At 45.0% G+C, this 20,013-nt stretch overlaps 2 protein-coding genes across 3 annotated transcripts in view; one reads left to right on the forward strand and one right to left on the reverse strand.

Moving 5' to 3' along the window:
• avil (advillin) overlaps positions 1-19,940 on the forward strand; it is a 73,799-nt gene extending 53,859 nt beyond the window's left edge. For both annotated transcript variants that reach the window (XM_067976480.1, XM_067976482.1), the window contains 2 exons: positions 15,865-15,971; positions 19,285-19,940. In XM_067976480.1, coding sequence (XP_067832581.1) covers positions 15,865-15,971; positions 19,285-19,423 — 246 coding nt within the window. In that variant the 3' untranslated portion in view covers positions 19,424-19,940. The remainder of the gene's footprint in view (positions 1-15,864; positions 15,972-19,284) is intronic.
• LOC137307154 (EEF1A lysine methyltransferase 3-like) lies at positions 1,588-8,948 on the reverse strand. Its single transcript, XM_067976487.1, has 4 exons — positions 8,846-8,948; positions 6,153-6,431; positions 5,094-5,205; positions 1,588-3,028 (listed from the first exon to the last, which is right to left on the reverse strand). The coding sequence occupies exons 2-4, from the start codon at positions 6,321-6,323 to the stop codon at positions 2,595-2,597; spliced, it is 717 nt and encodes a 238-aa protein (XP_067832588.1). The 5' UTR covers positions 6,324-6,431; positions 8,846-8,948; the 3' UTR covers positions 1,588-2,594.
• Positions 19,941-20,013: the final 73 nt, after the last annotated feature.

A 20,013-nucleotide genomic window follows, 5' to 3' on the forward strand; every position in this document is an offset into this window, starting at 1 on the left:
TGGCATCAGAGCCATTTGGCTAGGGACGAGGGAAAAAATATCAGCCAGGATGCTTTCCACAGTTAAACGGCCTGTCTAATCTCACACATGATGGCCATTTGGGTAAGGTACCAGAGGTCTTCTGGCACCTGTGGAACCACTCTCAGCAAGAGATGGCACTTTCATTACAACAGTGACTACCCTTCAAAAGTACTTAATTGGCTGTGAAGCACTTTAGGACCTCCTGAGATTGTGAAAGGCGCTATAGAAATGCAAATTTCTTTGAGGAAAAAAATGACAATATGAGACTTGAAAGTTTTTGGCTTTATGGTCAATTTGGTCGGTTTGTACAGATTGAAAATACTGAACAAGTTTCAAAGCGCTGACAATTGGTCAGTCAGTTTTTCTTCGGTCAATGTGATACATTCTCTTGGTTCAAGATCCGAGTTAAAATAAACACTATGCAATGATTTTCATACAGAAACATGGTAACCCCAAGTACACAAAAATAATGATATACAGTACGGAGAAACAGGCACGGTTAGATTGGAAGCATTTTTTTTTGATATTCTGTTTTCATTTGAGGCACTATTTATATTCAAGAAAAAACCTTTAAAAAAATCTCTGTAAATATGATTAAAAATGTAATTTTTCTGGGTAGCACAGTGTGTTACAAAAGTGGTCTTTCACCTCTGACCTGGGTTTGTATCCAGCCCAGGCTGGTGGAATGAAAGTCCCCTCCAACAGGCCTATGTGGAATGTGTTTGGGGGCTGCCTTGACCCAGTTAATGATAAGTGCAAGTCCACAGTGTGAATGATGTTGCAAAGCTGAGGAAAAGTCTGAGGCAGGATTTAAGGCACATTGTTAGTGTAATGTAAGGGGAACTTTACATTTGATCCATGCTGTTCCTGACCTGGAAGCATGCAAGGTCAACATTAGACGGCTGATTCCCCGAATGTGAACTACCAGCGGAGAGCCAAAGACCAGAGCACACATTGGGCGAGATCAAGCCCTCGATGCAAAATGTGGAATAATCTGTTCTTCAACACTGCCCTCCCTCACTGTGGTGAGCATAAATTCAATGCACATAATCCTTTTGATTCCTTCAAAGTTTTTTCACCATTCAAAATGGATCTTCCTTCAACCAGGAGGATAATACCATCTCCTACATAATTACTGTCAATGCCAGCTCTCGGATATGGTCCAACTTACCCAACAAGTGGCTTCAACTGATACAAACCCCAGGCATTCCAACTCATTCCCAGCCTCCCTTCCTGTATGATAATTAAACCCATAAGAGTTTTCCATGCAGTTCTTATAGAGAGAGACCCAACATTAGTACCTTGCTTAAATGTCAAATACTTCAAAAAATATACTGTCTATACTGAGTCAACCTGGGCAGTGATGGGGACGCTATGATTGGCCTTAGTGTCTCTGGATTTGGATGGGGGTAGGGGGGTACAGCCAGAGTCCATGCTCCTGATCACTGTCCATTAATCCCTACTGGAAAGAATGTGTGTGTGTGTAAAGACATATGTAAGGAATCTTACAACACCAGGTTATAGTCCAACAATTTTATTTTAAAATCGCAAGCGATTTGAGAACCTCTCATTCACTACTCACCTGACGAAGGAGATAATCTCCGAAAGCTTGTGATTTTAAAATAAAATTGTTGGACTATAACCTGGTGTTGTAAGATTCCTTACATTTGTCCACCCCAGTCCATCACCGGCATTTCCACACCATATATAAAGAAATGTCAGGTGAGGACAGCTTCAGGCTCGAGGCTGATGTCCCCATAGCCAAATAGCCTGACACACACTGTCTACACATTAAGACTGTCCACTTAGTTGAAGTACTGGAGGGCACCCCGAGCACGTGGAAGGGTGTCCCCCACCCGAGCTGGGGCCTTCAGCACAGGAAGGAGAATTATTTTTACGTTTGTTTTTGTTACTACATTCTGAAAATATTTTGTATACAGTGAATGTCGGTTAACATCGCTGGGGGAAGCTGGGTCAGTGTTCGCTGAAGTGGGACTGCGAGAGAAAGCTGAACAAACATCAGTAGATAGACAATAACCCAGGCAATTCAAAAATGTTGTTTCAGCTGTCTGTATGTTCGTTCAGCTGCCTTGCAACCCCAGCAGGAGTCCCTCCTCAAACTCCCTCCCCCAGTGATGTCTCGCTGCTTAAACAAAAACCATTATATTTGTCTCAAAAAGTGAGAGAACATGCACCCGATATCTCACTGAACGAGCCACTCTTGATCACTATCCAGTGACCCCCTGCTGTGGGAAGTGCATGTGGGTGGATGTCGGATAAGAACGGCATGAGCCTTGGCAGTGATGCCCTCAATGGTCAAATAGCCCACAAGCACGCACTCTCACAGCTCATGTGAAGAGTGGCCACTTAGCTAAGGTACCAGAGGGATGCCGGCACACATTGAATTGTATCCCAGGATTAGTCACGTCAGGAATTGGAGGCGGCGGGAGGGGGGTCAAAAAGGAAATCAGATGAAAAAAACATCCTTGTAGTAAGACAGAAAATAATTCTTCAAACTGACCACTACATGGGACACCTACAGAAGGGCTCCCTCGTGATTCCCAAGAGTAGTGTTAAATGACAGATTTCCCTCCCTCCGTTAGTAACTGACCTCCAGCCCTCAGATCTTTTTTGGTCACTTTGTACAGGTTGATATTTTGCTCCTCATTCCTGTAAAGAAGTTGGCACTTAAAATGCTGAGGCAGAATCTCCTCGTAGAAAGAGATGGTCTCGTGCTCCATCCTCATTTTGGAAGAGAGATAAATTGTGGCGCTCCGCCCACCGAGGTGTCGCAGTGTCTGGATGAGTGAGGAGTAGGTCTCGGGGAGATACACAATGTCAGAACCCAGAACAAAGTCATAGTCTGTAGGAAACCGAGTGTGATCACAGCCCCAGGAGAGGGCACGGACCTGTGAGCGATGTGCCCAGGACGTGGGGACGTTGGCCGAGACGTTGCTTTCTATTTGCTTCAAAGCATGTGGTAGATCTGTGATGGTTACTTCTCCACCTGATGAACACAAAGAAAGAATGACATTTCTCCATTTACAGTTCCCTCTGAAGTTTTTGGAGTCAGCCATGTTTAAAAGTCTCCAAACCCAAACAACAACTTCCATTTATATAGTGCCTTTAACATGGTAAAAACATCCCAAGGAGCTTCACAGGAGCGATTATCAAACAAAATTTGACACCCAGCCACATAAGGAAACATTAGGACAAAAGGAGGAGAGAGGGTCAGAGAGCTTAGGGCCTAGGCAGTTGAAGGCACGGCTGCCAATGGTGGAGCGATGGAAATCGGGGGGATGCGCAAGAGGCCAGAATTGGAGGAGTGCAGAGATCTCAGAGGGTTGTAGGGCTGGAGAAGGTTACAGAGATAGGGAGGGGCGAGGCCATGGAGAGATTTGAAAAAGATGAGACTTGTAGAGAAATCCACAGAGTCAGTTTCTGTTTGCCCAACACACACACTCCCTGTGGGGACACCACTCACTTAGCTCAGTCCAGAAAGCTGAGGTGTAGGTTTGGTAGAGCCAAGGCTTAGAGACCCCCAGGCTTTATACATGCTGAAGTTTAACCAGATAAAACTGTGCAGTCTACCAGCACAAGACACATGGTAAGCTTCCCCCTGCTCCTCCAGCAAGGACCACCCTGTCGGTTAGGGTGCTGGCTTCCAGGGTTATCCGGAGCTGAGTGGGAAGAATCCCAGCTCCCAGTGATAGGTCTACCTTTTTCAGGTTCCATTACACTGGCTGGTCAATCATCAGCAGTGCCACAGGGTACTACAGACTTGCCTGGCTCAGGTGTTGGATTAATTAGTCTACCACTGGGGGCCAATTTGGTTCCAGACTTCCATTGCCAGGTGTGTCATCTTGGAACCAGGAGGGTAGTAGTCACATTGGTCAGCAACCTAATCCACCATTATGGCCACGGGGGGAGAGAAAGCAAGATGCTCTACAGGAGAAGGTAACTCAATATGTAAGTACCTTCATAGGCAATTAGAGTCCAGAGCAAATGTACTAAGGAGAATCACCTGGCAAGCATCATTCCAGTACGTCTGCTCCATATAGGCTGACCAAAATGGAGCCTTACAGGGAAACAATGCATTGAAACATATAAGATTCATAGGGAGCTTGACAGGGTAGATGCTGAGAGGTTGTTTCCCCTGGCTGGAGAGTCTAGAATTAGGGGGCATAGTCTCAGGATAAGGGGTCGGCCATTTAAGACAGAGATGAGGAAAAAATCTTCACTCAGAGGGTTGTGAATCTTTGGAATTCTCTACCCCAGAGGGCTGTGGATGCTGAGTCATTGAATATATTCAAAGCTGAGATCAATAGATTTTTGAATCAATGGATATGGTGGTCAGGCGGGAAAGTGGAGTTGAGGCCACAGATCAGCCATGATCTTGTTGAATGGCGGAGCAGGCTCAATGGGTCATATGGCCTACTCCTGCTCCTATTTCTTATGTTATGTAAGCCAAGTAAACAAAACTAAAAGACAAAAACATATTTTTATTCTGAAATGGAGGAACTGTAAGGATTAATACAGATCTACAGTAGGACTGGTAATCCTCCTTTCTTGAAGGCGCTGACTCCTTGCTGGAGTTATGGTTCCAAACAACCTCCAGTACCTCACCCAAGGGGCCATTCTTCTTGTATAAGCCCAGACAGTGAGTGTCAGCAGGCTATTTGAGTATGAGGGACATACCCTGTTCTCACACACACTGGATAGCAACCAGGAGCAGAAATCCTGGCTGATTTTCCTTCCTTATTCCAGGGGTACTGAGACTAACTGTAGCCCCTCTGGTTGAGATCAATAATCTCAGCAGGGACCAGAGATTGAATCTGAGACCCTTCTGGTCCGTACAGCTCAGCAACTTAACCAGCAAAGCCATTAGTGGAGCGATGGTAATAATGTGTAAAATTAGCTTCTCATTTGAGGGGAACAATCTGGTAGCAAACAAACACTTCCTTTATTGTACCTGTCCCCCACCCCCAAAAAACACAATCATGCCATGTGCATCGCTGTCTGTCTCCCTCTCTCACGTTACATTAGTGCTTCACTTGGACCCTTTAACTTACCCAATAGAACAGCTAGAATTCCCACAATTCCAGTGCCTGCACCCAGTTCAATCACCTTCCTTCCGCAGAAGCTCGTTTTCTGCTCCTCAAAGTACTGACAAAGAGCAAGACTCTGAAAACATCACACATTCACGTTAGAATGAATTCATTTAGAGGGTGATGTGAAGCATTGCAGCACCAACAAGTAGAGCCACGGAGGGCAGAACACAAGAAAGAAAGAAAGAACGAACGAACTTGCATTTCTACAGCGCCTTTCACAACCTCAGGACGTCCCAAAGCGCTTTACAGCCAGTGAAGTCGTTTTGAAGTGTAGTCACTGTTGTTATGTAGGAAACGCGGCAGCCAATTTGCGCACAGCAAGCTCCCACAAACAGCAATATGATAATGACCAAATAATGTGTTTTTCGGTGTTGATTGAGGGATAATATTGGCCAGGACACAGAGGAGAACTCCCCTGCTTTTCTTCGAAATAGTACCAATCTCCCAGCAGCAAGTTCAGTGCAGAATTGACTTAAGTCTGGTAAGAAAGAACTTGCATTTACATAGCGCCATATCACGTCCTCAGGATGTCCCAAAATGCTTCACAGCCAATGAATGAATTACTTTGAAGTACAGCTACTGTAGTTATGTAGGCAAATGCGACAGCCAATTTGCGCACAGCAAGATCTTACAAACAACAATGAGTTGAATGGGTGTGTTGGGTGGGGGAAGAGGAGGAATTTTGGCCAGGACACCAGGAGAACTTCCCTGCTCTTTTTCAAATAGGGCCATGGGATCTTTTACATCCATCTGAGAAGGCAGATGGGGCCGCAGCTTAACGTCTCTTCCAAAAGACGGCACCTCCGGCAGTGCAGCGCTCCCTCAGTACTGCACTGAAATATCAGCCTGGATTATGGGCTCAAGTCCTGGGGTGAGGACTTGAACCTGTAACTTTCTCACTTAGAGGGAAAAATGCAACCAACTGAGCCAAGCCAACACATCAGCGTGGCAAATGAATAAATGAGATGTGACTGCTTTGTTTCTCCTCCATCCAATGCGTTTGCAGGCCGCGAGACTTACAGCATCCCAGACTGGAGCAGCAACTCCCAGATCAGCGCTGAAGTTCTGAGTGATCTTTAAAACGTGCCCGCAAAACTTGTAACTGCACTCCTCTGTGTAATAGTCTGAAAAGAGACTGTCATCCTTGGGGAAAACACTACACAAATGCTCTTCCACCTTGGCTTGCATCATCCTCTCTAGCTGGATTTTCTTCCACTGATCGATGGATACTTTCTGGTCTCCGCTGGCTCCTCTGTGATCTCAGGATGAATTCATTCCAAGTGCTGGACCTAATTCCTTCTGGGAAAAAGAAAACAGGAAAAAAAACTTCCAACGCTGTGATTTGAAAAGCGGAGACATTTTAAAATATTCAAGCTGATCCCATGTGCAACACCATAGGGCTGTTGGGGTTCTATGTTTAGCTGCTAAGGTGCCTGAGCCTTTAAGGCCACTGCTCAGGTACTCCCTGTGAGAGAGAGATCTAAGCAGGCACATCCTAAAGCACTTAGAGCCTAAGGTGCTGAGGGAAGGTCCTGTGGATTGGCAGCTGCTTGTAAATTCCTAGTTCTGCCCTCAGGAGAAGCCAGGTAATCAAAGTCAGAAAAACAGCAGGAAATGACAGGTTTTCTTTTTAAATACATACTTTTGACACCTTGAAGTGTGATGGATGCACGCAAACTGCAACATTTGTTTGGAAAGTTTGCAGGATAGCTCACTAAAGACTCATAACAAGGCTTACTCCTTTTGATTTAATACAGTATTCACATTTTCATTCAGAAAAGTTAACACCACTTCATATGTTTAAACAGATCAGGGTCATTCTTTCATCTTAAACCTCACTCCTAACACATTGACAACTCTGTGAACACAATATACATAAGTTACCAAGTCTACAGCACAGAAACAGGCCATTCGGCCCAACTGGTCTATGCCAGTATTTATGCTCCACATGAGCCTCCTCCCACCCCTCTTCATCTCACCCTATCAACATACCCTTCTGTTCCTTTCTCCCTCGTGTACTCATTTCTAGCTTCCCCTTAAATGTATCAATGCTATTCTTTTATTCGTTCATGGGATGTGGCCATCACTGGCGAGGCCAGCATTTATTGCCCATCCCTAATTGCCCTTGAGAAGGTGGTGATGAGCCGCCTTCTTGAACCGCTGCAGTCCGTGTGGTGACGGTTCTCCCACGGTGCTGTTAGGGAGTTCCAGGATTTTGACCCAGCTACTTTTTGAGGATTTGCTTCAAATACTCCTTGAAGTAGTGAGTTCCACATTTTTACTACTCTCTGGGTAAAAAAGTTTCTCCTCAATTCCCTATTGCATTTATTAGTGACTATCATAAGTGTTTAACTTTATATATAGAACAATATAAAACCTTAGACTGAGTGATCCCAATCAGACACTCTGCTTGAGAGCGCAACCTAACCTGACGTACATGCCCGCTGGGGGCGGGTTTACGTCCCAATCACCCCATAGACACTTATGATTGGTCAGCATTGATGCCAATCATCCGTCTTCTATCAAGTTAGATTTACCTAGCAACTGCGCGGTCCATTTCAGATGCTCCTGGAGTTTTTTTTCACTCGCTAATAAAGTAGGCCGCGTGGAATAGTTTCATTTTGTCCCATGATTCGGACTTAGTGCCCTGAATAAGCTCAGCCCAGCGCCGTGCGAGCGAGAGGCGACAGGATCGAACTGCACCGGGAGGACGTCGAGAGCTTCTCGAAATCCCTTCGAAAAGGAGAGTGAACTTTAACGGCTCCCATTGCTGGCTGAACAGGGAAAGAAAAAATAACGACCGGCCCTGGCGGTGCACATGGAGAGTCAAGTGTGGCCTTCAGGTGAAACAGATAATTGGTCCAGGGTTTAAACCCCTCTCTCTCCTCCTTTAAGATACTTCTTAAAACCTACCTCCTGTCCTAATATCTCCTTGTGTGGCTCGGTGTCACATTTTGTTTGATTACACTCCTGTGATGTGCCTTGGGTGCTATAGAAATGTAAATTGTTGTTGTGGGGTGTGTGCATGCAATTCAGCCCCCCCATTTTAAAGTCATACATTCTGCCCATGTTATATTTCTATTATAAATTCCTATGGCTACATTTATAATGGAATCTTGTCATGCTATAATTACACCCTCCTGTTAGTGGTGGTGCTGCCCATTGGGTTGGGAGGGTTTTGAGGAATAAAGCTGAACACAAGACACCAAGGAAGGCAGTCTGGTTTTTGACAACAGGGCTCCACCACCGCCAAGAGACTGCAAAAGGAGCATGAATCTGCCCTGGTACTGTGAGCTAGAATGCAAACAAGTGATTCTGCTTAAGTTAAGTCAGACAACCCACCAAAGTGGGATAGTGTTATGTGTTCTTTATTTTGTATCATTAAGCAAACATAAGTTGTATCAATTGAACTAAGTGACTCAGATTACACCCATTACTCTGTGTTTCACCTTACTTTGGAATCAAGCAATCTACAAATCGAACCAAACTTTGCCTCATCTAGTCTTAAGTTGGCCTGCTGTCTGAGAGATTGTAGGAGTACATGTGCATTAGACATGAGTAACCAGTCTGGGGCACAAAGGAGTGTCATTGTTACATCCCTGATTCCTGCTACTATACAAGTAGATGGGAGTCACTGCCCATAAAAGTAAGTTGTTTATGAACATTGTACCAAAACAAAACAACAAATAAAGCATTGAAAAATGAACTCTTACTGTTGTTCCAACTTGATTTGTAATTAAAAGAAGTACCACCTCTTCCTCCATCCTAAGTTTTCACACATCTTTCCTGTGGCAGGGGTGCATCTGCTGCGGCCAACTAGCTCAGCACAGATCAGGGACTAAACCTGGGCGGTGTCTTTATCCACTGAGCCATCGAGCACTCGAGTTTTTCTCCCCGCCCCCTCTCCCCCACCCCCCCCCCCCCCCCCACACTCGTCGCTGCTGTTCGACGTTCTTGCGCAAAGGTCTCTCTCTCATGGACAGCAACCCCCCCACTACCATGCCCAAAATGGACAGGGTCTGAGTTGGGCGGGATACAGACTGGGATCACACATCGTGCTGAGTAACGTCCTAATTATACATGTGTGGGTGACTGACCTGAGGACATATAACTGTCCCGACCGTATCACGTTCTCCACAGGCTGCGTACACTCACGTCAAGAGACAGCGACCAATGTTGGCCTGGACTCAAATGAACTATTGTACAGTGTAATTTTGTTAGTTTGTTTAACGCACTGTATTTACGTTGAGAAATAACCAGTATCACTTCTAGGAATATTCTTAATTTAAACATGGGCTGTGTAATATTTGTTCTCTCCCATGCTGTGCACCCCTCACTGTAACTGATCTATCCACACAGTGAGGGGTATGGGGTATATCAGAGTGTACAGTGAGGGGTGTGATATATCAGAGTGTTACAGTGAGCTGCTTTATGGGGTGGCCCCTGAATTTTATATTTTTTGAGGGCCTAATAAACATTGTGCCCAGCGGTGGCTGCAGTCACGGGGATACGAGCCTTATAGTGTCCCAACTGTCCCGCTTGAGCTCAGCATAGATTGGGGATTAAACTCGGCACTACTTGGCTTGTGTGGCTCAGTACCACATCACACGGTGCTGTGAGTCAATCATCAGAGAGCTTGGAAAATATACAAGAGAAAACAGAAGGAAGGGAGAGAGAAAAAGAAAAATGATATAGTGCCTTATCACATCTTCAGGGTATCCCAAAGCATTTGACATCCAATGAATGATTTTTGAAGAGTTTTCACCGTTATGTAGGCAACATGGGATGAAACATGTTCGTAACCCAGTGAGGGATTCCTATTGTGTTCAGGTGGTGTTCAGTTCTCAATCGGTTAAGGCTCTTTCTGTGTAAAGTGATGCTGATTACATTTACCCTGAGGGACAATGTTCACTTGTATCTTCTGGCTAGCAGTGAGATGGCCATGGACTCCCCTCTTGGTCCCCTGCCACGTACGCAGTTATTACTTCATCTTCCTGCTGGTCGTCATAAGTCAAGTCATATACGTGAAAGACCAAACACCCAGAAACCTAAGGGTGGTGACTTGCAGGAGATTAGCTCACTCAGGATGTCACGTTTTGTTAGAATTTCAAAGCTGAATGATGATGTGAAGATTAGTGGGTGCCCTGCGGTAGAGTGTTCATTGGACTATTCTACCAGAAATGTTTTATTATCAGTCAGTGGTTCAAATGGGCCGGGGGAGGCCGACACTCACCATCCCACCCACACTGGGTTACACAGCTGTTCTCTGCCATTATGGGATGGGGCTGGACAGAGTCTAGGGGCTTTCTCTTTCTCATAGAAAAGGAGTGGAAAAACAGGGGAATGAGAGTGCGACTCACCTGACTGCTGTCACACATGTCCTGGTGGGTCTAGTTGTCAGAGGCCTGGGAATACCTGACCGCCCTCTCAGCCCTCACTAGCAAAGCCTTCTAACAGCCCAGTCCTGTTAGAACAGCGGTCCAAATGGCCACACCATCCAGTTGCCCAGAGAATTAAGTTCCTTCCTTTCTGTGTAAACTCCAGTCATCCTCAGGTAATTAAAGTGGAAAGGTTCAGCTGATCCCAGTCGGTGCAGCCAATAATAACGATCTAACAAGTCGAGTGCAGTAACTGGAGGGTAAGTCTATCCTGTACTTAGCTCTAAATTTTAGTTGCACTGGTCCCACCTCTCCTAAGGCCCCAGATATACAGATATGACCAAGCCTACATGCCTAACCTAAGGCCAGCCCAGATCGTTCACTATTCCTACATAATTCTGAAAAATGTGCCAATTACATATCAAGAGTCTATTAAATTTACAGAATTTACTTTATATATCTTTAAATTTTTAAAAACCTAAAGGATGTGCTTATGATGTGAAAATAATTATATGCACTGAGAGTGCAGCGGGACATGGGCTTGTTGCAACTGAAGCATTATACCCAATGTGCCCATTGCTTGAACTGCAGGAAAATACTGAAAAAGAAAGATTTGCATTTATAAAGCGCCTTTCACGACCTCGGGAAGTCCCAATGCGTTTACACTTCAAAAGTACTTTGTTGGCTGTAGTCACTGTTGTGATGTAGGACATGTGACAGCCAATTTGCACACAGCAATTGTGATAATGATCAGATAATCTGTTTTTAAGTGTTGGTTGAGGGCTAAATATTGGCCCAGGACAACTGCTCGTCTTCGAAATAGTGCGATGGGATCTTTTATGTCCACCTGAGAGGACAGACAGGGCCTCAGTTTAATGTCCCATCTGAAAGAGGGCATACTGTGACAGTACAGCACTCCCTCAGTACTGCACTGGGGTGTCAGCCTAGATTATGGACTTGAATCCACGACCTTCTGACTCAGAGGTGAGAGAGTGCTACTCACTGAACCAAGGCTGAAGAGAGGCTGTAATAAGAAATAATGGTGGTGGTTCACCCTACATCATATATTTGGCTGTTCCAAAGTAGAAAACTATACAGTAGGGTTACCAACCCTCCAGGATTGTCCTGGAGTCTCCAGGAATTAAAGATTAATCTCCAGGACACTGCTGTGAGCAAAACTCAGGAGAAAAATCCTAGGAGCATTAAAAAAAAGTTTTCTTCCTTTTTCTTTGAAAACTTTCATTTCTTAGTTATAAAAATACTGGACATGAGAAAATGGCTGTTTGACTGTTACGAATCATCCAAACGGGTAATGAAGAGCCTGTTCGCTTTCCAATTCGGACACCAGGATGGACGTCAGGCGACCAATGACAGGAGTGTGGGGGACGGGGAGGTTGGAGGTGTGAGGTCATGTGATGAAACCTCCAGGAATATGTCCAACCAGAGTTGGCAACTCTAGTATAAGGTAACTAAGCTCAAAATGTTCTTCACACCCATTACCCACTCCTCTGGTTCCTCCCACAAGCAGAGCCTGCAGAAGGTAATCTCAGAGTAGACAATCTTGACTGTCAGTGGAAATTGTCCTCCGCTCCATCAGCCATGGGACTGGTGATCCATTACAGTCAGCAGTAATGTATTCTCTGGAGCCAAAGTCTCTTCCAGCCCCTCAGAAATGAGCTGACACTTCTGTCCATTCTTGCAGACCCAGCAGATAGTGGTTGGGGAGGAAAGGGTCACAGGTCACTGCCACAAATGAAACATTTGTGGTGGAGGTGATTGGCTCGAAAAGCAGCTGTGGGCTGAAGGGCGCGTCTGCGCAATTCAAGCCCTCGCCCACTGGGAGGCTTAGGTAACACACTGCATAATACATTCAAGTCAAATTCTTCTGTGTGTTATTCTAATGGAGTTATTAAACTGTTAACCAGTGCACTGCCAAAGGAAAATAAACCCCCAGACACTGCTCAGTTAAATATTATAAATATGCTTTGTTTTCTTTTTGTGAATTCCAAACTCATTAAGGTGAAGGAAATTGTTGCTGGGGAATGGAACGTTATTACTCAGTACTGTACCAGCATCACATGTCCCCAGGCTAAGTCCAGTCTGGGCCAAATGCAGATTAAAGCTCCCTCGACTGGGCCCTGACCATACACCTTAATCGCAATCTCAATAAAGCATAGCTGTGACATTTTCTGTTTCCCTCCCAGCCTTATGACACCTCCGAGTGAGACTGCCAGTTTCATGCCAAATTAGGGGCAGTATGAGCGCCCTGGACCCACTCCCTCCAGGACGCCCATTCAGAATGCCCGAAGCTTCTTTCATATAAGATCATTACAAGCATCAGAGAGAGCAGACTTTTGCCCTGTCAATGTGCATGGAATTCAAGCCCAGATCCCAGAGCTGACAGAACTCTGTGCCAATCTCCAGTATGACCCCATTACACCCTTTTGTCCCACTTTGGCTCAGGGGTTTGCCTGCAACGTTTTAAAAGTTTGTTTTATTTCTACAAACCATTAACAATTTTCTTATATTTTATTTTGGGATGTGGGCAACATTTTATTTGCCCATCTCTGGTTGCCCTCAGGATGGGATGGGCCTTCTCGTTCAACCACTGCTGTCTGTGTGGGGCGTAGCAATTGGTTTGACAACTTAGTGACCTGCGAGGCCACCTCAGAAGGCATTAAGAGTCAACCACATAGAGTAGGACTGGAGTCATGTGTCGGCCCAGAAGGACAATAGTGAACCAGTTGGGTTTTTATGACAATCCGGCAGCTTCATGGTCATTCTTCTGGTGCCTGCCCATAAATGACCAGATTTATTGAATTCAATTCCACAACTTGCCGTGGTGGGATTTGAACTCTCAACCTTTGGGTTTCTAGCCCAGCACCAGAACCATGAGGGAAGTATAACAAGAGTTAGCTGCTCTCAGCCAGCGAAGCAGTTGGGTTGTTACAATTGGCCTCAGCATCCCTGAGCAAGGGAGGGGTGGGGGAAATCGGCCAGGGTTCCCACTCCTGAGTGCTATCCAGTGATCCCTGCTGGAAAACGTGTGTGTGTGTGTGTGTGTGTGTGTGTGTGTGTGTGTGTGTGTGTGTGCGGTTTCTTCATAATTCATTCTTGGGATATGGGCATCGCTGGCAAGGCTGGCATTTATTGCCCTTGAGAAGGTGGTGGGCCTTCTTCTTGAACCGCTGCAGTCTGTGCTCCCACAGTGCTGTTAGGGAGGGAGTTCCAGGATTTTAACCCAGCGACAATGAAGCCAATATAGTCCCAAGTCGGGAAGGTGTGTGACTTGGAGGTGTTTCCAGTGCGCCTGCTGCCCTTGCCCTTCTAGTTGGTGGAGGTCACAGTTTTGTGTGTGGACATCATATGAAGGCTTGGCTGTGATGTCCCTGTGGTAAAATAGCCTGCCAACACTCACTGTCGAGGTTCGCACATGAAGAATGGCTTCTTGAGTGAGGTACAGGAGGACATTATGTAACTGTAGCCCAGTATAAGTCTGTGCCTTCAGGAGATGGGAGGGAATTGGGGGGGAAAAAAGTCTTCCCTTTTTACAGTGACCAAATCCTGGGTAAACGCACAGAATCTTTTGTGCGACCATCATCCTTTATTGCCCCCCCCCCGGCATTTTCCTGGTACTGTCGTACATCGACACCTGCTTTGGAGGGGGGGGAAATGTTTGTTTGGTTGAAAGGAAACCTTTGACATCTGCACTCCGGCGTGGCTGGCTGGCCTCACACCTCACCCTGGCCCCAGGCTCCCCGGCTCGGCTCAGGCCTTGGTTCTGTTTACCTACCAAAGAGAACAGGCAAAACAAACTCTCCACGTGGCAAAGCGAAAACAAACAGCAGGAACTGGCACAGGTCTTTTGCATACCTGCTGCAGTGATACATCATCTCTATAAACATTACACTCTGTTACATCTGGATGTGAACACAAGCCTTTCGAATGCTCCAACCTATCTGCTCTTTGTCCTGTCTAGCTCTGGCCCTGACCCAATCTTCTGGGTCAATAGACCCATAAAAGTTCTGTAAGCAATAAAACATGCAGTTTATGAGTTGGTGGTATCATCTACAGACAGCAGTCTAGCTTACCTCTGTATTTCTGTTTAAGGCTACAAAGGTTTTGCTCTGCCACTGGCAAGCAGCACATCCATTAGTCAGCACTGATTGCCGCACCAATTCTAATCTTCTCCCTGAAGATAGTGATCACTTGCTGGGGTAAAGGTCCTCGGCTCAATGGGTAGCTCTCACGCCCCTGAATCAGAATGTTGTGGGTTCAAGTCTCAATCCAGAGACATGAGCACAAAATCTAGGCTGGCACTCTCAGTGCAGTACTGAGGGAGCGCTGCACTGTCGGAGGTGCCGTCTTTCGGATGAGACATTAAACCGAGGCCCCCTCTACCGTCTCAGGTGGACATAAAAGATCCCACAGCTACTATTTGAAGAAGAGCAGGGGGAGTTCTCCCTCGTGTCCTGGGGCCAATATTTATCCCTCAACCAACATCACTAAAAAACAGATTATCTTGTCACGGACAAAAGGTTTCTTGTGATTAGTCCGTAAAGAGAAATGAAAAAGTAACTAGTTGTGGTGGTTAGTAAACTAGTTTTGGGAGGATTACCCCTCGCATCTGACCTCAGCAAGACTGCTCTTGCTGCTGTTTAACAGCTTACCTCAGTACTTTTGCTCGTCACTTCTGAAGATGCACCATGGACCTTTAGCATCTTCTATCTTTGTGTGATATCTTTTAGTTTGAAGGGATTAGTGATTCTGTTAAAACATCGAACAGAGCAAAGTTTCATATGAAAGCATTAAGCAAAACAGTCATTTCTAGACTATAATCTTAACAGTCAGTCATTTTTATGGAAGGTAATGCTAAGTATGTAACGGATGAGTGAAGTGAATTTATGCATCACTCATCAGTTTACATAATGCATAAAACCTGAATGTTTTAAGTGGAATGAGTTGCCTTATTTATCACACTAACCCTTACACTGCCAATAGAGCCAGAGAAATAGCCGTCTCCCTGGGCTAGACAGTATTACAGGTTTTCACCTTATGTACTCTGATTCTGAAACAAACACTAACATTACAGTAATAAAGAAAGTCCAGTATCAGAAGTTGTTTTATTCCAGTGGCATTAATCCTATAGAACAAGATCAAAATGGTAATGAACATAAATCCTAATTTTACATGTCCTGCTCCCTTCATTTCATCTTACTTAAAACTTTAAAGTTACTTCTTTTCTTCCTAAATCAAGAAAATTCATCTCTACCAACGCTTCCCTTTCTCCCCGTCCCCCATAAAAAGAACATTCTAATCTTTCACTTGGACTTTTTGTTCTCTCTGAAAACTAGGAGATCAAGCAACCCCAGTGTGTGCGAGCCCCTCACTGCCCTGCTGCATGTGGTCCCCAGTCGCTCCTGCTGGCCAGGAATGGAGCATGGAGTGAGGAACCAAAGAGGTAAGAGAATAAAAGACACCAAGAAAGATAGAAAGACTTGCATTTATACAGCACCTTTCATGACCTCAGGACGTCCCAAAGCGCTTTACCGTCAATGAAGTGTTTTTTGAAGTGTAGTCATTGTTGTAATGTAGGAAACGCAGCAGCCAATTTGCGCACAGCAAGGTCCCACATGATTAATGACCAGATCATCTGTTTTAGTGATGTTGGTTGAGGGATAAATATTGACCCAGGACACCGGGGAGAACTCCCCCCTGCTCTTCCAATAGTGCCGTGGGATCCTTTACACCCACCTGAGGGCAGACGGGGCCACGGATCAATGTCTCATCCAAAAGACGGCACTTCTGACAGTACAGCACTCCCTCAATACTGCACTGGGAGTGTCAGCCTTAGATTATGGGCTCAAGTCTCCAGAGTGGGGCTCAAACCCACAACCTTCTGCCTCAAGAGGCGAGGGTGCTATCCACTGAGCCACGGCTGACAAGTGTGTAAAGTCCAAGTTAGAAAAGTGTTGATCCCGAGTTACCTTTATGTACTGCTGCATGCTATTGGTGCTTCTCTCCAGCCTGTACAGAGAAGGCCACAAACTGTGGGCTAGAAAGCCATTCATGCGTTTTATGTACAACGTTATCTTGTTTCCATCAAAAGGAGGCTCCTTCCAGCCCTGTGACAATGCTGCTCTATGAATTGGCAGGCAGTGGTTGTAGTAGAATACAGATTTATAAATTGGGATCCACACACCTGCGTCTGTCCGCAGATCATCAGGTGTCTGTCTGTCTGAAGCCTAATGAGCACGGGCTTGAGAATTCCATATTCTAGATCTTTTCTGTTTTTGTTCACTTACTAGCTTGCTATTTCTGTTGTATATATTTATAAAACAGGCTTTTGCAAGGATAGCAATGTTCAGTATTGAGGGGGTCCCCGGGAGTGTGCCAGTACTTACAGGGGGTCCCCGGGAGTGTGCCAGTACTTACAGGGGGTCCCCGGGAGTGTGCCAGTACTTACAGGGGGTCCCCGGGAGTGTGCCAGTACTTACAGGGGGTCCCCGGGAGTGTGCCAGTACTTACAGGGGGTCCCCGGGAGTGTGCCAGTACTTACAGGGGGTCCCCGGGAGTGTGCCAGTACTTACAGGGGGTCCCCGGGAGTGTGCCAGTACTTACAGGGGGTCCCCGGGAGTGTGCCAGTACGTACAGGGGGTCCCCGGGAGTGTGCCAGTACGTACAGGGGGTCCCCGGGAGTGTGCCAGTACGTACAGGGGGTCCCCGGGAGTGTGCCAGTACGTACAGGGGGTCCCCGGGAGTGTGCCAGTACTTACAGGGGGTCCCCGGGAGTGTGCCAGTACTTACAGGGGGTCCCCGGGAGTGTGCCAGTACTTACAGGGGGTGAACCACATGGAAAAGTTTGAAAACCATGCACTAGAGCAGAGTGAAGCAGCTCTTCCCCTGGGGTGAAGTACTGAGGGTGGTACACGAATGTATACATGTTAACCTGTATCCCAGTCAGGGCTGCAACAGCTAATGGAAGGGGATACATCTTGGTGTATAACTGGGTAATCTCACTCCAAACAGACAAAGATTCAAATCAAAGTTCTAAACCATTTTTATTCATATTATCAATGCAATATGAATGTACCAAAAAAGCATCATTTCAAAGTAATGTACATGATGACACTGAAGGTAAAAAAACCACACAATACCTCACCGCATGTACTGATACTAATATCTTAGATACAAAATTAGTTGCTCAGAGGAGAAATCCCCAAAATTCACTTTTTAAAAAAAAAATAAATTAAGACTTTAAATAAAAAAAACTGATACACAAATTTGAATGGAATTTCACATTGAATATATATGGAATCGGACACTGATCACGACACCAATTCTGTCCTTAAATGGGCATTGACAGCATTTTTGGGGGTTGTCTGTTGGGGTAAGTTTGAGCCACTGGTTGAACTGCTGCAACAAATCACTTCTGGAACTTTTTAAAAAAACTATTTGTACCAACAGATTCAGTGATGTTATTCACCTTCATGTTTTCAAATAAAGTTTCTAGCAAAACACTGTACCAGGCACTGCCCTTTCAAGGTCACCACCTCAGCAAGTCCCTGAATTCAAGTTCTATTTACCAGGAATGGGGAGGGGTATTAAAAAAATTGCTTTCAATATCTCCATTTACTAGTTTACTATAAATTGTATAATACACTCAATTGCAAGTTAAACTACCTGTATAACCATTCTAAAGGTGGGGACCACACCATTTAGTCAGAGACAATAAATATTCACAACTCGGACAATAAATATTGTCCCTGCCTCTTTGCTGTTTGTGGGATTCTTTGCTACACAAAATGGCTTCCTGGTTTCCAGACAAAATGGTCCCTGCACTGCAAAGTAATTGATTGTGAAGCGCCCTAAGACCTGAGATGTGATAAGGCGCTGTGTAAATGCAACTCTTACTCTTTTCTCCATTTACCATTAGCTTAGTGTCCTCGTGGACCTTAAAAAAAAAAGCCTAGCTGTTAGGCTGTACAAGTCATAATCATAGGTTCAGCACCGAGACCTGGCCAAGCAGCAATGGCTTCTACAGTATTTGAAGTAGACTGGTCTGTCAGTGGCCCACTCAATGTTCCCCATAGCTGTTCTAGATTGACAAAAGTTCTGGATAAAACATACAGTCTGATCTGGGAAGTTGCTTTTCTGAAGTTTAATTACTAAAGCAGTCCTGTGGAGCTTCAGAGGTTTGGGATCAAAGGGCTTTCGTTCTTTCATCATGTTGCTAAAAGTGTTCACAGTAGATGTGGTCATCTGTCAATAAACTGAAGATTAATCTCCTGCTCCGGCACCAGGAGAGTTCTAGTCATTGGTTTTACGATGCTGTCCTTGAACTCTGGTCTCACCTCGAAGTGGGTCAGAATCTGAAAAAAACACACACAAAATGCACCACCACAGTAAACCTTTCTTCACTGCAGGAAGATTTCACATTGAATATATACACACTCCGTCAGAGGACATTACATCCATCAGAATGATACCGGGGCTTAAAGGGTTAAATTATGAGGACAAGTTGCATGAACTTGACGTGTATTCCCTTAAGTTTAGACGGTTGAGAGGGGGGATCTGATCGAGGTGTTTAAAACGTTAAAAGGATTTGATAGTGTAGGTAGAAAGAGGCTATTTCCTATGGTGGGGGAATCCAAAACAAGGGGACATAGCCTTAAAATCAGAACTAGGCACAAATCCACAGAGCCCAAATTCCCCAACTTACTCTAGCCAGTGCCAGGTAGACCTCCAACTCTGCAATTCTTCTTCCAATGCAGCTCCGCTTCCCAAATCCAAATGGGATGGATGCGTAGGGATGAAAACTCTCATCCTTGTGAAGCCATCGCTTCGGCTGAAAGCAGTCGGGGTTGGGGAAGACCTTCTCATCGCGTGAGGTTGCATAGTGACACAGAGTAATCAGGGTCTGGATAGAAGAATGAAGACCATTCGGAATCATCAGAGCACCATCGGAACAATGATTAAGCTACCAGGATGGTGCAGTGGTATTCCTTGTGTACTTTACCTCAAGTACACACAGGCAGGTCATGCATTACAAATTTTTTAAAAAACAAATCTCTATTTGTTGGATGCCCATGGAAATTTTTTTTTAAATGACCTGCACGCCTCAGGATGCAGGTTATTACTGATCTTGCTGCTCGATGTAAGAATCACTTGTGTGATCATTTTTCATTTGCTATTTTATATATTATTTCACATACTTATAGATATGTATATATAATGTGTGTATATATAGTGTGTGTGTGTGTATATATATTGCATATGTATACATGTATATTGTGTGTGTATAATGTGTATATACATAGTTTATGTATATATAGTGTGTGTGTGTATATATATTGCATATGTATACATGTATATTGTGTGTGTATAATGTGTATATACATAGTTTATGTATATATAGTGAATATATATATTGTTTGTCAGTCAATAAAACAGTTCATGCACACGCATTTCCTGTTCATCACGTCACACTTCTCTATCACACT

This window comes from Heptranchias perlo, chromosome X (assembly GCF_035084215.1).
Source record: "Heptranchias perlo isolate sHepPer1 chromosome X, sHepPer1.hap1, whole genome shotgun sequence".
NCBI lineage: Eukaryota > Metazoa > Chordata > Chondrichthyes > Hexanchiformes > Hexanchidae > Heptranchias > Heptranchias perlo.

What these genes read in the sequence shown, in the direction of transcription:
- LOC137307154 (XM_067976487.1), bottom strand. Translation starts at nt 6,323, where the DNA reads ATGATGCAAGCCAAGGTGGAAGAGCATTTGTGTAGTGTTTTCCCCAAG. An exon ending in CTGCTCCAGTCTGGGATGCT is followed by an intron (nt 5,206 to 6,152) that starts GTAAGTCTCGCG and finishes TGATGTTTTCAG; the next exon opens with AGTCTTGCTCTTTGTCAGTA. An exon ending in AATTCTAGCTGTTCTATTGG is followed by an intron (nt 3,029 to 5,093) that starts GTAAGTTAAAGG and finishes TGTGTTCATCAG; the next exon opens with GTGGAGAAGTAACCATCACA.